This window comes from Eptesicus fuscus, chromosome 6 (assembly GCF_027574615.1).
Source record: "Eptesicus fuscus isolate TK198812 chromosome 6, DD_ASM_mEF_20220401, whole genome shotgun sequence".
NCBI lineage: Eukaryota > Metazoa > Chordata > Mammalia > Chiroptera > Vespertilionidae > Eptesicus > Eptesicus fuscus.
This window is the reverse complement of record NC_072478.1, coordinates 32,825,477-32,840,753: the sequence shown is the minus strand read 5'-3', so window position 1 is coordinate 32,840,753 and position 15,277 is coordinate 32,825,477. Positions and strand designations below refer to the sequence as shown.

Below are 15,277 nucleotides of genomic sequence, written 5' to 3'. Positions count from 1 at the left end.
CGTAACTGGAAGGAAAAAGGAGGTACATTTATATTTCTGAGTAGTAGGTTTATTTTGAAAATAATTATTAATTTTCTGGAGAATTAGAAAAGCAGAGTACTAAATAGGCAACTCAGAGTTATTTTGTCCACACTGAGAATGATGCAGGTCCTCAGATGGAACATGAGTTATGTAAAGGGAGTCTCCCAGGTCCTGCCCATCTTTTACTATGATGTCATTGGGGAATGAGCCATAGATGATTTATGCATTGAAGAAAGACTTGTTTCAAATTATTGTTCACTTTGCAAGGTGACTAATTTGCTGGCTGAATAAGCTGAATTGTCAGCTGTACATATTTTAATATTCAAGTTGAGGAACTTGACCTAGAAAAGGATCCTGTTTGGGAAAATAATGTGGGATCTTTAACATTAGTGAAGTACATTTTTCTTTCTTTCTTTTAAGGACATGTGGATATATCAAAGCATTCATAGTTTGAGTACTATAAATAAAATTTGATTAGTCATAACATGAACTTATAGTACTACTTAACATTAAGATCACTTAGTTTTTTTATTGGTTTCCAGACATAGTGCTAATTAAATTCCAATTTTATTATTTTAGGCTTCACTAGGAATGAACTGTTGTCCACGTGTTACGTACTATAATAATGATGAATATTTGGTGCTAATTTTTTTTTAATGTGGTAAAGTACCCATAGCATAAAATTTACCACCTTGAACCATTTTTAAAAATCTTCACCAGAGGATATTTTTTCCATTGATTTCTAGAGAGAAGAGAGAGAGAGAGAGAGAGAGAGAGAGAGAGAGACCTCGATTGGCTGCCTCCCGCATGCACCTCCTACTGGGGCTGGAGAACCTGCAACCAAGCTACATGCCCTTGACTGGGAATTGAACCTGTGACCCTTGGGTCCTTGGGCCGACATTCTAACCACTGAGCAACTGGCCAGGGCCTTAAACTATTTTTAAGTGTACAGTTCAGTGACATTAAGTACATTCGCATTGTTGTGTAATCATTACCACTTTTCATCTTTAGAACATTTTTTATCTTGTGAAAACTGAAACTCTGCACTCATGAATCATAACTCCCCATTGCCCCCTCAGCTCAGCCCCTGGCAGCTACAATCCAGCTTTCTATCTCTATGAATTTGACTACTCTAGGCACTTCATATAAGTGGAATCATACAGTATTTGTCCTTTTGTAACTGCTTGTTGCACTTAGTACAATGTCTTCAAGGTTCGTTTGTGTTTTAGCAGAAATTTGTTCCTTTTTAAGGTTCAATATATTCTGTGAAATGTATATCACATTTTGTTTACTCATTTATTCATTAATGGTCATTTGGGTTGCTTCCACCTTTTGGCTATTGTGAATAATGATGCTATGAACATGGGTACACTTCAGTGCTATTTTTGTAAAGGCAGTGAATAGCAGCTAACGCTTGTCTTTTTAATTTAAGTCTTGTTCCAAACAAGGTGCTTATCTTTTGGATTTTGGTGGTTTTTTTTTTTTAATTGAAAAGAAATTTAAAATTCAGATTAAGGCCTAAATTTGTTACTGCTATTTAATCTCTGTTTTGCTTTCTAAGCCATATAGAGCAAGAAGTTTTTTTAAAAAATATTTTTATTGATTTCAGAGAGGAAGAGAGAGGGAGAGAGAGATAGAAACATCAGTGATGAGAGAGAATCATTGAATGGCTACATGCCCCACACAAGGGATTGAGCCAGCAACCCGGGCAATGCCCTGACCGGAATCGAACTGTGACCTCCTGGTTCACAGGTCGATGCTCAACCACTGAACCACACCAGCCCGGTGAGCAAGAAGTTTTTCATAGAGAAAATGTCATTCTTAGAATCTTATAGTCGTATAATTTAATTCAACCAACTAGTAGCATTTGATGGGACTCTCGCTATAGCATTTTATAATAAAACTAGAGGCCTGGTGTACGAAATTAATGCACTCCTGGGAGGGGGTGTTTCTCAGCCTGGCCTGCTCCCTCTCCCAGTCTGGGAGCCCTCAGGGCATGTTCGACTGACGGCTTAGGCCCGCTCTCTGGGGAGCGGGCCTAAGCCATCAGTCGGACACCCTTATCACTGCTGCGGAGGTGGGAGAGGCTCCCGCCACTGCCATTGTGCTCGCCAGCTGTGAGCCCAGCTTCTGGCTGAGAGGCGTTCCTGCGTTGAGCGTCTGCCCCTTGGTGGTCAGTGCACGTCATAGCGACCGGTCATTCTGCCATTTGGCCGATTTGCATATTAATATTTTATTATATAGGATGCTGTCATATACCTGACCCTTAAACTCTCTTCAAATCTCACTGATTTCTTAGCTTGGGTGTTTGTGTCCTAGACATTCCACTATATTCTAAACAGTCTTGTGAAAAGCCTTCTCTTAATATTTATGTATCAGTCAACAGAGCTGGAGTGGGAATTTTGTTTGATAATGAAAACTGAGCTAATAAAGAAGTGAAGGTAGTTGTTTACCTTTTAAAGGCTACCTTTGATGTAAGTTAGATGTGGGGATATTTGTAAGTATTGCACTCTTGAGGACAAAATGATTTTAGGTTGGATATATTAGTTATTAGGCAATTCTTTGTATTATACAGGATTTTCCAGGGATTGATTGATTCCTTTATCATGCCATTTAATACTTATAAATTATTGATTGTATCAAATGATGTCATGAAGGGGAGAAGGAAAGAGCTGTGAAGAAGATAGAGAAAAGCATACAAATATTGCAGAAAAAAAGTTTGGATCCCTTCTTAATTCAAGATCATTTGAAATGAAGGCAAAACACTACTTTGTGTGTGTGTGTGGGGGGAGGGATTATTTTATTTATAGTTTTTCAGGCATTCATTCTAGATATATACTTATGCATACAGAACTATACATGCAGCTCCTTTGCTCAGACCAAACGTTCTTGCAAGAAACTAATAACCAACCTTGTGGTAAGGGGTGAGATAGTAGATTCTGAGTCACAGTACAGTTTCCGGAGAGTTGATAATGCATTTGTTATAATACAGATTTGACTGTAAGGGGCCAGCCAATACAGTATGCTCAGCCAATACTTTTGTTCCTTTTTAAAAGTTCAATAATACTCTGTTAAATATATATGTATGAGCATACCATTAAGGGCTAGTATTAACAAAGTATGATCATAGCAAACTTTGTTGAGCTCTGGGCGTAAGGAAAAGGAGTTAGATTGCATGTTTGAAAAGTTTTTGCAGTGTGGCCGAGACTTTCTTGCCACATTTCTGGTATAGCCTAGAGTGAAATTAATGCTAATTGACTATGGTGGAACATACGCCTTTTTGGTGGTTAGTCTTCTACACCTAGGTAAAACATAGCTCTGATGTTTTCCTTTCATTTCTCTTTGCCTGAAAATGTTTTGGCTAAGAAGACAAAAAAAAGAGACCACTAAATTTTTTGTGCTTCTACGTTATATCTTTGAGAACTAATGAAAAATAACTGATACAAAATAACTTGGCAGGCACAGAGAGGGAAATTTTTTTTTTTTTTTGCATTTGTCTCAATTATACAAGTTAAAAAAAAAAGAGAGAGAGAAAGAAATGACATTTCCTGGCAGTGGAAATACTTTAAAGTTATAATGATAATGTGAAATTTGGCCAAGGTTCTTTGGGAAATATAAAATGACTCTAATGTAGTACAGCTCCTTTCTTAGATCATATTTTTGGGTAGTGGAGATAAGGCAGACAGAAAGTTTCATACTTTGGGTCAGAAAAATATAAGAATATAAAAATAATGACACCATAAACATAGCCTATATGTGAAAAAAAAGCTTTAGTAAGGTATAATCTACATATCATATAATTCATCTGTGCAGTGATTTTTATTATGTTTATGCTAGTTGTGCAACTGTTAGCATAATCAATTTTAGTACGTGTTTATCACCCCCAATAGAAAACCGTGTCTACTAGCAGTCACTCTCCCCATCTAGGCAATCACTGGTCTATTTGCTGTCTTTATTTGCCTATTCTGGACATTTGAAATAAATGGAATCATACAATATGTGGTCTCTTGTGACTGGCTTCTTTCACTTAGCACAAACTTCATCCATGTTGTAGTATGTCTCAGTACTTATTTCTTTTAATTGCCAGATAATGTTCTATTTTGTGGATATATCACCTTTATCCATTCATTAGTTGAGGGACAGTTGTTGGGTTGTTTCCACTTTTTGCCTATTATGAATAGCCATATAATACTGCTATGAACATTCATGTACAGACTCTTGCATGGACAAAGGTTGTTATTTCTCTTGGGTATATATCTAGGATTGGGAATTGCTGGGTCATATGCTAATTCTGTGTTTAACTTTTGAGGAACTGCTAGGCTATTTTCCAAAGTGACTGTATTATTTTACATTCCCATCAGTACCGTTTGAAGGTTCAATTTTTCCCAAGTCCTTGTTATTTATTATCTGTCTTTTTTTTTTTTTTTTTTTTTTTTTTTTTTTTTTTAAATATATTTTATTGATTTTTCACAGAGAGGAAGGGAGAGGGATAGAAAGCTAGAAACATCGATGAGAGAGAGACATCGACCAGCTGCCTCCTGCACACCCCCCACCTGGGGATGTGCCCGCAACCAATGTACATGCCCTTGACCGGAATCGAACCTGGGACCCTCCAGTCCGCAGACCGACGCTCTATCCACCGAGCCAAACCGGTTTCGGCTATTATCTGTCTTTTTAATTATAGTTAAGCTAGTGGTGTGAACTGGTATCTCATTGTGGTTTTGATTTGCATTTCCCCAGTGTCTAATGACGCATATGTGCTTATTGCCCATTTTTGTATCTTTTTTGGAGAGAAGTCTATTCAGATCCTTTGCCTATTTAAAAATTGGGTTATTTTTCTTATTCTGTGGGTTGTCTTTTTACTCTCTTGATGGTGTGTGTCCTTTGAAACACAAAGGTTTTTCATTTTGATGTGGTCCAATTTATCTGTTTTTTCTTTTGTTGCTTGCGCTTTTGGCGTCTTTAGAACCATCATGTAACCCCAAGTCATGTGGAATTACCCTTATGTTTTCTTCAAAGAGTCTTATATTTTTTTTTTTTTAAATATATTTTATTGGTATTTTACAGAGAGGAAGGGAGAGGGATAGAGAGCTAGAAACATCGATGAGAGAGAATCATCGACCAGCTGCCTCCTGCACACCCCCCACCAGGGATGTGCCCGCAGCCAATGTACATGCCCTTGACCGGAATCGAACCTGGGACCTTTCAGTCCGTAGACCGACGCTCTATCCATTGAGCCAAACCGGTTTCGGCCAAAGAGTCTTATATTTATGTCTATGATCTATTGGAATTAATCTTTGTGTATGAATTAGGAAGGGGTCTGACTTCATTTTTTTTGCGTGTGGATATCCAGTTTCCCAGCACCATTTGCTGAAGAGACTATATTTTCCCCATTGAATGGTCTTGACAAAATCATTTGGCTGTAAATATGAAAGTATATTTCTGGATTCTCTGTTCCATTTATCTGTTTATCCTTCTATCCTTATGTTAGTACCACACTGTCTTGATTACTGTAGTCTATAGTAAGTTTGAAATTGATGAATATAGCCTTTCTACTTTGTTTTTCTTTTTTAAGATTGTTTTGGCTATTCTGGATCTCATGCATTTTCATACAGATTTTAGGATCAGCTTATTAATTTTTGAAATAGGAAAAAAAAAAAGCCAGCTGGAATTTTGATAGGAATTGCCTTGAATCTTGCAGACCAATTTGGGGACTGTCACCATTTTAATGGTATTAATTCTGTCAATTCATGAACATAAATGTCTTTCCAAATGTTTAAATGTTTAATTTCTTTGAAACAATTTTTTAGAATTTTCAATGTACATGTCGTGCACTTCTTTTCAATTTATCCTTTAGTATTTAAATCTTTTTTATGGTAGTATAAATGAAATTGTTTTCTTAACTTTATTTTTGGATTTTTCATTGCTGGTGTATATGAAACACTACTGATTTTTGTATAATGATTTTTATCCTACAATTTTCAGAACTTGATTATTCCAGTAGTCTTCTAGTACATTTCTTAGGATTTTCTGTAAACAAGATCATATCATCTGCAAATAGAGATAGTTTTACTTCTCTCCAATCTGGGTGCCTTTTATTTGTTTTTCTTGTCTAACTGCCCTGACTAGAACCTCTAGTACAATATTGAATAGAAGTTGCAATAGTAGACATCATTGTCTTATTCCTGATGTTAGAGGGTAGGCCGGGCAGTCTTTCACCATTACTAAGTACAATGTTAGCCGTAGTTTTTTGTAAATGCCCTTTATGAGGTTGAAGAAGTTTCCTTCTATTCCTAGTTTGTTGAATGTGTTTATCATGAAAGAGTGTTGGATTTTTGTCAAATGCTTTTTCTGAAATAAATTACTTTAAAAATGACTATTTTTCCTTTTCATTTACAGAAATTGACTTGCATACCAAATGTGTGGTGGATGTAGATGCAAACAAGGTTATTCTTAATCCTGTGAATACTAATCTTTCCAAAGGAGATGCCCGGTAAGTTAAGAAACAGTGTTATAATTAATGGGTTTTTAAATGACTGAAAGCAACAATGGCTACTGAATTGAGTTCATCTTAGCAAATATCAAATGCTTACTGTGTAGAGATATATTGCTGTCAAGTTGAAGAGATGAGATCTATAATATGCAATGACTAAGTACCAGAATGAGTTTTTTTAGCTTATATTAGAAGCTCAGAGAAGAGAGCTTAGATTACATGGTGATGTAACTGAGGAAGGCTTCTTCTTGAAGGAGATGGTGCTGGCTGGAGGATTAAGTAAGATGTAAATGGGAAGAAGTGGGGTAGAAGGGGGAAGGCTTTTAGGTTGTTCCTCAGTTTAGGTTGCTTTTACTTCTGCCAGTTTGAATCCTGTGTGTCCATCAGCCCATTTCAAGTGCTGCCTTTTCCTGAAGGCATTCCTGCAGCCCTCATTTTTTTATTTTTATTTTTTGAGAGTATGCTTATTAAAGCTGGGTACAGTGAAACAAGGAAGGGCTTAGGATAGAAGAAGCAACAGGAGAGAGCCCAGGCAGGGCTGCTTTGGCCTCTAGAAATGTTATAGGAAAGAAATGAGCCAAGGTGGCTGCTGTCAGCTCACTGGAGAGTCAGCGAAAAGGGGGCCTTGGAGACAGGTTCAGGAAGTTAGCCAAAGATGAGCTGCTGCTGCCCACTGCCCCCCTGGTTGCAAGTCTCATGGGGCCTGTGGGGGAAGGAGAGAGGGAAGCGAAAGACATAGATGTGCTCCTGGGAGGGAGAGCACACTTAGTGATTTTTTGTTAAATTTCTGTAACTGTAATCTCTACTACCTAATTTCATTATTATGTATTGTTTTGGATTGTTCATTGTAGGTCTCCAGTAGATGTTAAGGTCTTGGAGGGAAGGGACTCTGTCAGGGCTTGAGGAAGAATACTTGAGTATTGCTTTTGCACTTGGATCATTGTATGAACAAGGAGGGCAAGAAGGTGTAAAGAAAGTGAAGCTGGGGAAGAAGGAAGAGATTGATGTTTTTTTTTCTCAATAAATACAGGGAAATTAATTTAAAGAAACTGGGATCAGATTATAGAAGATCTTGAAAGTAGATCAGGAAATTTGGCCTATATTTTTGGGGGTAAGATGTTAGTTACCTTTGACAGTTTTTGAATAATGTGATTAAGGAGGTGGATTAGGAAAAGGTGTCAGTTGGTAATGTAGAGAATGGGTCAAAGTGGGGGAAAGACTGGCTTTTTACAGCAATTAGCTATATCACAAATGTTTTTGTACTGACCCTGGGAGTGGACAGCACAAGTTAGAGAGATAGTGCCCGCCATGATGCTTTTCACAAAGTAGCTACTTTATAAATATTTGTAGAAAAAAAATGTTATATGTGGAGATACATACACCATAAATGTTCTTTGGAGCTGAGTTTAATTGAGTTGATAAAAGCACTGGCGTCAGAAAATCTGAAATCGAATCCTTACTTAACTAAGTTATTGTAGCTAGGTACTTTAAACTTTTCTGAGTGATGCCTGCCTTACCTGTCTCAGAGAGGTGTTTTCTGAAGATCAAATTAGTGATTGTTAAAGTGCTTTGTAAAAGTGTCCTACAGATGGTCAGCTTTGTTGTTACTGATGTAGAGATACTTCTTCAGCATCTCTAGAGTACGGATACTATCAGATATGCTATTATTAGAGTGTGAAGGGTATAGATGTGTCAGAAATGATATTGGGATTTTGAGCCTGCCAATTGAATGACTTATTTTGTCCTGAGTATTCATTGAAATTATTAATTTTGGGGGCTGTTTATTGCTGTTAGACTTTTTAATCTGTAGACTGTTTGTTTTATTTGGAAATGTGGGCACCTCTGAACAAACTTGGCATTAACTTATGGTAGAAAGAGTTTGGGCTTTATACATAGACTGACTTGGATTCCAATTCTGGCTTTGCCAATTGCTAGCATGTTTATCTACCTGTGTACCTTGCTGTATAACCAATTACCTCAGAAGCCTAGTGGTAAACAACCACAATCATTTAATATCTCGTGATTTCTGTGGGTCAGGAGTTCAGACAGGGCACAGTGGGAATTGTCTGTGCCCCATGCTGTCTGGGGCCTAGCTGGAAGACGAGCAGGCTGGGGCCTGGAATCATCTGGACGAGGTTCGGTTACCCACGTCTGGTAATTGATGCTGCTTGTTGGCTGGATATGTCACTGGGGCAGTGGGCAGAGCACCTACTCGCAATCTGGAGGCAGGTTCCAAGAGCAGGCATCTCGAGAGAGTGAGAAAGCCAGGTGGAAGCAGTATTGTTTTCTATGTCCCAACCTTGAGAGTCATGCAGTGTCACCTCTGTCACATTTTCTTTTTCTTTTTTCCCCCCAATCTTTAATTTCCTTATTGATTAAGGTATTACATATGTGTTCTTATCCCCCCACTAACCCCCCACCCCTGCCCGCACTCATGCCCTCACCCCCCTGTTGTCTGTGTCCATTGGTTGGGCTTATATGCATGCATACAAGTCCTTTGGTTGATCTCTCCCCCTTGCCCCCGTCCTCCCCTACCTTCCCTCTGAGGTTTGACAGTCTGATCACTGCTTCTCTGTCTCTGGATCTGTTTTTGTTCATCAGTTTATGTTGTTCATTATATTCCATAAATGAGTGAGATCTGTCACATTTTCTTGCTCAAGGCTGGTATAAAACTACATGGTTTGAAGAAGAGGAAACAGACTCATCTCTCAATGTAGGAACTTCATCGTCACATAATAAAAACAGTTGACCTGGGATACGTCTTATTGTGGCTGTCTTTGGAAAACAATCTGCCACAAGGGTGTCATAGTATCTACCTGATAAGGTTGTTGTTAGAATAAAATAAGCACACAGAAGTTAAAAAAAAAAGGTTTCTTTCCCTTTGAGATCTTTAAATCTCAGAGATTTGTGCAAGAATTAAATAACACTTTTTGGTTCTATAGAATATCTTGCCTGGTTCTTTCTTTTCCCTGTATGAAAAAACAAATTGAGTATTACTCAGTGCTGTAGAGTACCATCTGATGAAAAATTTAACGACAGTTTTTAATAACGTTGGTATGTAATGATTTTTGTTTTTTGCTTTTAAGTATATATTTTTATTGACTTCAGAGAGGAAGGGAGAGGGAGAGAGAGATAGAAACATCAGTGATGAGAGAGAATCATCAATTGGCTGCCTCTTGCTCACCCCAGATGGGGTTGAGCCCACAACCTAGGCATGTTTCCTGACTGGGAATCAAACCGTGACCTCCTGGTTCATAGGTCGACGCTCAACCACTGAGCCACGCCAGCTGGGCTGTAATGGTTTTTGTTGAAGTAGTGTTAAGAAGCACAGCTTTTTTAAAAAAAACACACACAGCTTTTATTGAAGTATCTAATATACATATAGAAAAGTGCATATAACCTGATGAATTTTCGTTAAACATACTCTGATAAACAAACACCCAGATATAAAACAAGAACATTACTAGTATGACAAAAGACCACCTCATGAGAAGTGCTTTTTCTTTTAATGTAATATCAAGTTGAAATAAGAAGTGTAGAAATTTTGGAATGTAGCAGTTCGGTGGTTGAGGAAAAATAGGAAAGCACAAATTAAAAGCTATTTTATATGATATGGAATTAATTATAGTTTAGTTTATAGAATGACTGATAACCCATAAAACAAGTTATGGTTTTATAGGGGCTGTACTTGTAGCTAGAGAACCAGGGGTTTGAAATTAACATGTAAGTGATTTGAGTCAGTTTGAGTCACTAGTCAGGTTCAAATTAATATTTTTCCTTTAAAAGCTACAATATCCTTGCTTTTGAATAGCATCCAATTCTATTAATCTAACACTGTCACTAATTTTATATGTATACTTAATAGCTAAAGTTAGTATACTTTGAAAGTGAACATAAGTACATTTAAAAACAATGGTTTATATATTTTTCTGATTTATTTTGCATTAACTTCTGAAAGTTTCATAATTTGATGTTTACCCTTATTAAAACTAATAGAAGCCATGGTTAAATGAGTAGGTAAACCATTTCCAGTTTAACAGCTTAATCATGGGGATTTGGGAAACATTTTTGCTATGATATATATGGAGTTTCAAAACTATTTTGAAAAATAAATGCTTAAAATTCAGAAAATTGATAGTATAAGGCTAATGAGATTAAGATGCTGACTTTGGTGGCAGGTTTGATTCCTGATCAAGGCACATAACTGGGTTGCGGGTTCAATCCTCAATTGGGGCTCATGTGGGAGGCAGCCCAGCCATGTTTCTCTCTCACATCAATCTGTCTTTCTTTGTCTCTCTCTCTCTCTCTCTCTCTCTCCCCCTCCCCCCACCTTCCCTTTCCTCTCTCTAAAAATCAATTAATAAAAAAAAAAAAAATGCTGACTTGCGCGCCAGACATCCTGGGTTGAATCCCAGCCACACTACTTAATGTGTAATATGGAGCAAGTCACTTAATTGTCCTCCACCTCAGTTTATACATCTGTAGAGATTATAATAGTATCTGCCTATAGATTGTTATGAAGATTAAACTGGTTAAAATATGTAAAATTGCAGTGCCTATTTATTTATAATAAACCATATATAAATATTAGCTATTATTTGGGTATTACTGTTATTGTTATTATGGCCTGTATTTAAGTTGTAGTCCGTGGTATGTTTAGTGAGCTAGAATATAACTTCCTAAAGAAAGTAAAATTTTTTTAAACCAAAATCTATTCAATACTTAAATATACATGCCTATAAGGAAATTACGTAGCTCTATAAAAATTTCAGCTTTGCAAAGTCAGAAACTATTTGTCTAGTTTTCGAAAAGTTGATGAGGCTCTTAGGGATTAAAATGCCATCTGTTACAGAGATAGGATCCTTTATTTTATGTTTACAGTAAATAAAATATTAATCCTTGCAATCTGGGCTTCTCTTTTTAGTATCAACTAACTTGGGAAACCAGATCAAAACATTGCTTGTGAATATGGGTAAGAACAAAGGGACATTTTATCAAGTGCTGAAAAGATTAAGGATGAACTCTTTCTATTCCACAGCATGCAATTTGAACACTCTAGTGTATGTTGAAACAAACCAGATCAGTCCTTTTCTTATACATATAGTACTCAATACACACTGCTAGATTTGATCTATTTATTTTCTCATGTACAGGTACACTGCTTATATTACTACTAGTACAATTAAATGCCTTTTTTGGAATTACCTCTTTGTCCTGCATCAAATTAGTGTTCTAAATTGGTCTTAGGGTTTTCCAAATCGTTGTCAGCAATGCATGTACAATCATCTTTTAAAAGACTAATTAATTATCTATTCTTAGTAGATTTTTACAAGTGTAATTCTCAATCTGTGGTTCATAGCATTTGGAGTCCTTTTTGTAACTAGTTAGAATAGTACCTTAATGTAGAACACAACCCTTTTAAGTAACAAAATAAATCCTTAAGCTTATTTTGATTGAATATCTTAAAACATGAAATTTTTATTCTATAATAAAATATTAATGCTAGTTAGCCTATCACCATGATAGGACAAAATATCTTTTTAACTTTATTTAAAAATGTTTTCCTTTTTATTGAATTTGTTGGAGTGACACTGGTTAACAAAATTATACAGGTTTCAGGTGCACAATTCTATAATACATCACCTATACACGGTATTGTGTGTTCACCACCCCAAAGCAAGCCTCCATCCATCACCATTTATCCCCCCTATACCCTTCTCCACCCCTCACCCCGCCGCAGTGGCTCTTAAATGCTTCCACCCAGAGGTGGTATGTGTCTCTTCTGTTTGCTTAGAATTCATTGGCTGGAGGAGGTCACATGACCAGATGTATCTTTGTGAGTGCCTAGAGGGAGAGTTTCAAAATAGTTTCTTAGGCCAAGTTTTATCTTCTGCCTTTTGCCTCATTCCTTCCTCTACCCACCAAACAGGCCTTTCCTGATAACTCAGGCTAAAAGGTAATGATGTTTTAAAGGGGAGTAAGGAGTGATTTCCCATGGGAAGTGGCAGCCTCCATTTTATGAAACAGTTTTGTTATAAAAGTTATGTATAAGTGAGTTTGGAAATGAGAATGCATTTTCCCATAGGAACCAATAGTCATTTCTAGTAAAAATGCTATTTTATTAAAAAAGTGACAACCCATATAATCACATTTTTAAAATTTTGATCTGTAGTAGAAGTGAGTCATAGCTACTTCCCATTTCATCACACATATTAAAAACTATGTATGTTGAGATTGAACAAAATTAGTAATTTTTACTACTTATTGAGGACATTTTGAAGTGAAAAGGATTTTATTTATTTGGTGCGGTGTGTGGTGATAAAGAATGCAATGTCTACCAGAAACTAGTATATTTTGTTGTCACTATGCCAAAGGTGTCAGAAGTTTTACCTACCATCGTTTTTGTACCATTAGTGCAAATATCAACACAGTGAAAAAGGCAAATGTCTCAGTATTATGAAAATAGTTTTGACCTCAAGATTCCTGAAAAGCTCTGGAGGACCCCTAAGAATCCTCATACCACAATTTGAGAACCACATTTAGAGATTAATCTAATTCATAAACTCTATGGATCTTTGATTTTTTTTATTATTAAACCACTTTATTAAGATATAATATACATACCATATAATTCATTCCTTTAAAGTGAACAGTTCAGTGGTTTTTTAATGTTGACCCTGACCAAGAAAATACCTGTTGAGAAGGGCTCCTGGTGGTAATTGGGCTCAAATTAAAAACAAAAACAAAAACTAGAGCCTGGCAGCTATTGCTGAACAGGTCCTCTCAGCAAGCTGTGCTTTAGGAAGAAGACTGCACTAAACTGCCTGCCTCCCTGCACTGTGTTTCTGCCCATTGAGCAAACCCAGATAAAGGAGTTTCTGGAATGTATTTCATCCAATAGGGCTGAGACTTCCCCTGTCCAATTGGAGCTGTGTGGCTATATCCTCAGTAGCAACTTCACTGACCAATTAGAGCAGCTCCATTTTGACCAATCAGGACAGTGTTTTTTGGACAAATCAAACTGAGGATTTGGAACCCTCATTTGCATGACAATAGATCAATCTGGGGCCAGGGCCAAGGACTAATTTCTCTAAGGCAACTCCCTTCTGGCTCAGGGGAGCACACTTTCCCTTTCCACCTACAACTGCATTTTTCCTACCTTGAGCTGAAACCAAAGATGTCTCAGCTCAGCAGAGTGGAGTGGAGTCATCTTGGCACACCAGACCAGACTGAGGAGAGGCAGAGCAGAACTGCTTCCCAGAGAGGGGTCAAGAGCCACCTCATCCTGAGGGTTGTTACCTCACAGCCATGCTTTCCACAGCCGTGCTGTTTCATAATTGAAATGCAATGTTATTGAGCTGTTTACACGGAATTAAGTCTCCTCCTTTACCGCATCCCAAATTGGGGATTCCTATTGGTGTTGAATTGGCTAACGACCACAGGTTGATAGGCATGTATTTACTGAGTTGTGCAACCAACACCATTATCTAATTTTATGACATTTTAATCATCCTATTAATCTACTTCCTGTCTCTATAGATTTGAGATTTGCCTATTCTGGACATTTCATATAAATGAAATTATATAATTTGTAGCCTTCTGTAATTGGCTTCTTTTACTTAGCATAGTGTTTTTTGAGGTTTCTCTTTGTTGTATCATTTATCAGTACATTCTTTTTTATGGTGGAATGTTTCATTGTATTATATTTTCATCAGTTGATGGATATTTGTGTGGTTTCCACTTTTTTGACTATTAGGAATAATGCTGCTGTGAAAATTTGTGTAAAAGTCTTTGTGTGCACATTTTCTTTTCTCTTAAGGTAGGTATCTAGGAGGAGTGGAATTGCTGTGTCATATGGTAACTCTATACTTAACATTTTGAGGAACTGCCAGCTTGTTTTCCAAAGCAGCTGCACCATTTTATATTTTCACTATTATTGTATGAGGATTCCAATTTCTTTTGCTTTTAAAGAACTCATTGACTGTAAGGAAAATAGTGATGACTCAGGCTAATTGAAGAGTGCATTCAAATTACAACTAAAAAGCAAAACAAAACATTGTGCTGTCCAAACAAAACAGGTCTTGGCCAGATTCAATTCTAGGCTACTGATTTGGAACCCCAGGTTCTAGCATACTTTCTATTGAACAGTATTTCTTATAAGGTGTTTAAAAAACAAGCAAAATTGTAACATTATAATATTCCCAAAGGTTTAAAGAATAAAATGCTTTTATGTACCTAACACTCATTTTCATAAATCATTACCAATATAATGTAAGCCTTCTGTGAGCTGTCTTTCAATTTTAACCCCTTTCCTCTCTAGCATAGTTAACCACTTAGCTGAATTTTATACCTTTCCTTTGAATTTCTTTATTGTTTTTTTGTTTAATATATTTTATTGATTTTTTTCCAGAGAGGAAGAGAGAGGGATAGAGAGTTAGAAACATCGATGAGAGAGAAACATCGATCAGCTGCCTCTTGCACACCCCCCTACTGGGGATGTGCCCGCAACCAAGGTACATGCCCTTGACCAGAATCGAACCTGGGACCCTTGAGTCCACAGGCCGACACTCTATCCACTGAGCCAAACCGGTTTCGGCTCTTTATTGTTTTTTTAAAATATATTTTTATTTATTTCAGAGAGGAAGGGAGAGGGAGAGAGGCAATCATTGATCTACTGCCTCCTGCACACCCCCTACTGGGGATCGAGCCCACAACCTGGGCATGTGCCCTTGACTGGAATTGAACCTGGAACCTTTCAGTCCG

General features: G+C 37.1%; 1 protein-coding gene across 2 annotated transcripts in view; it reads left to right on the top strand.

Moving 5' to 3' along the window:
* Positions 1-15,277, top strand: part of KIF13B (kinesin family member 13B) — a 197,370-nt gene that overhangs the window by 16,089 nt on the left and 166,004 nt on the right. For both annotated transcript variants that reach the window (XM_054717618.1, XM_028159381.2), the window contains exon 2: positions 6,421-6,514. In XM_054717618.1, the coding sequence (XP_054573593.1) occupies positions 6,421-6,514 (94 nt within the window). The remainder of the gene's footprint in view (positions 1-6,420; positions 6,515-15,277) is intronic.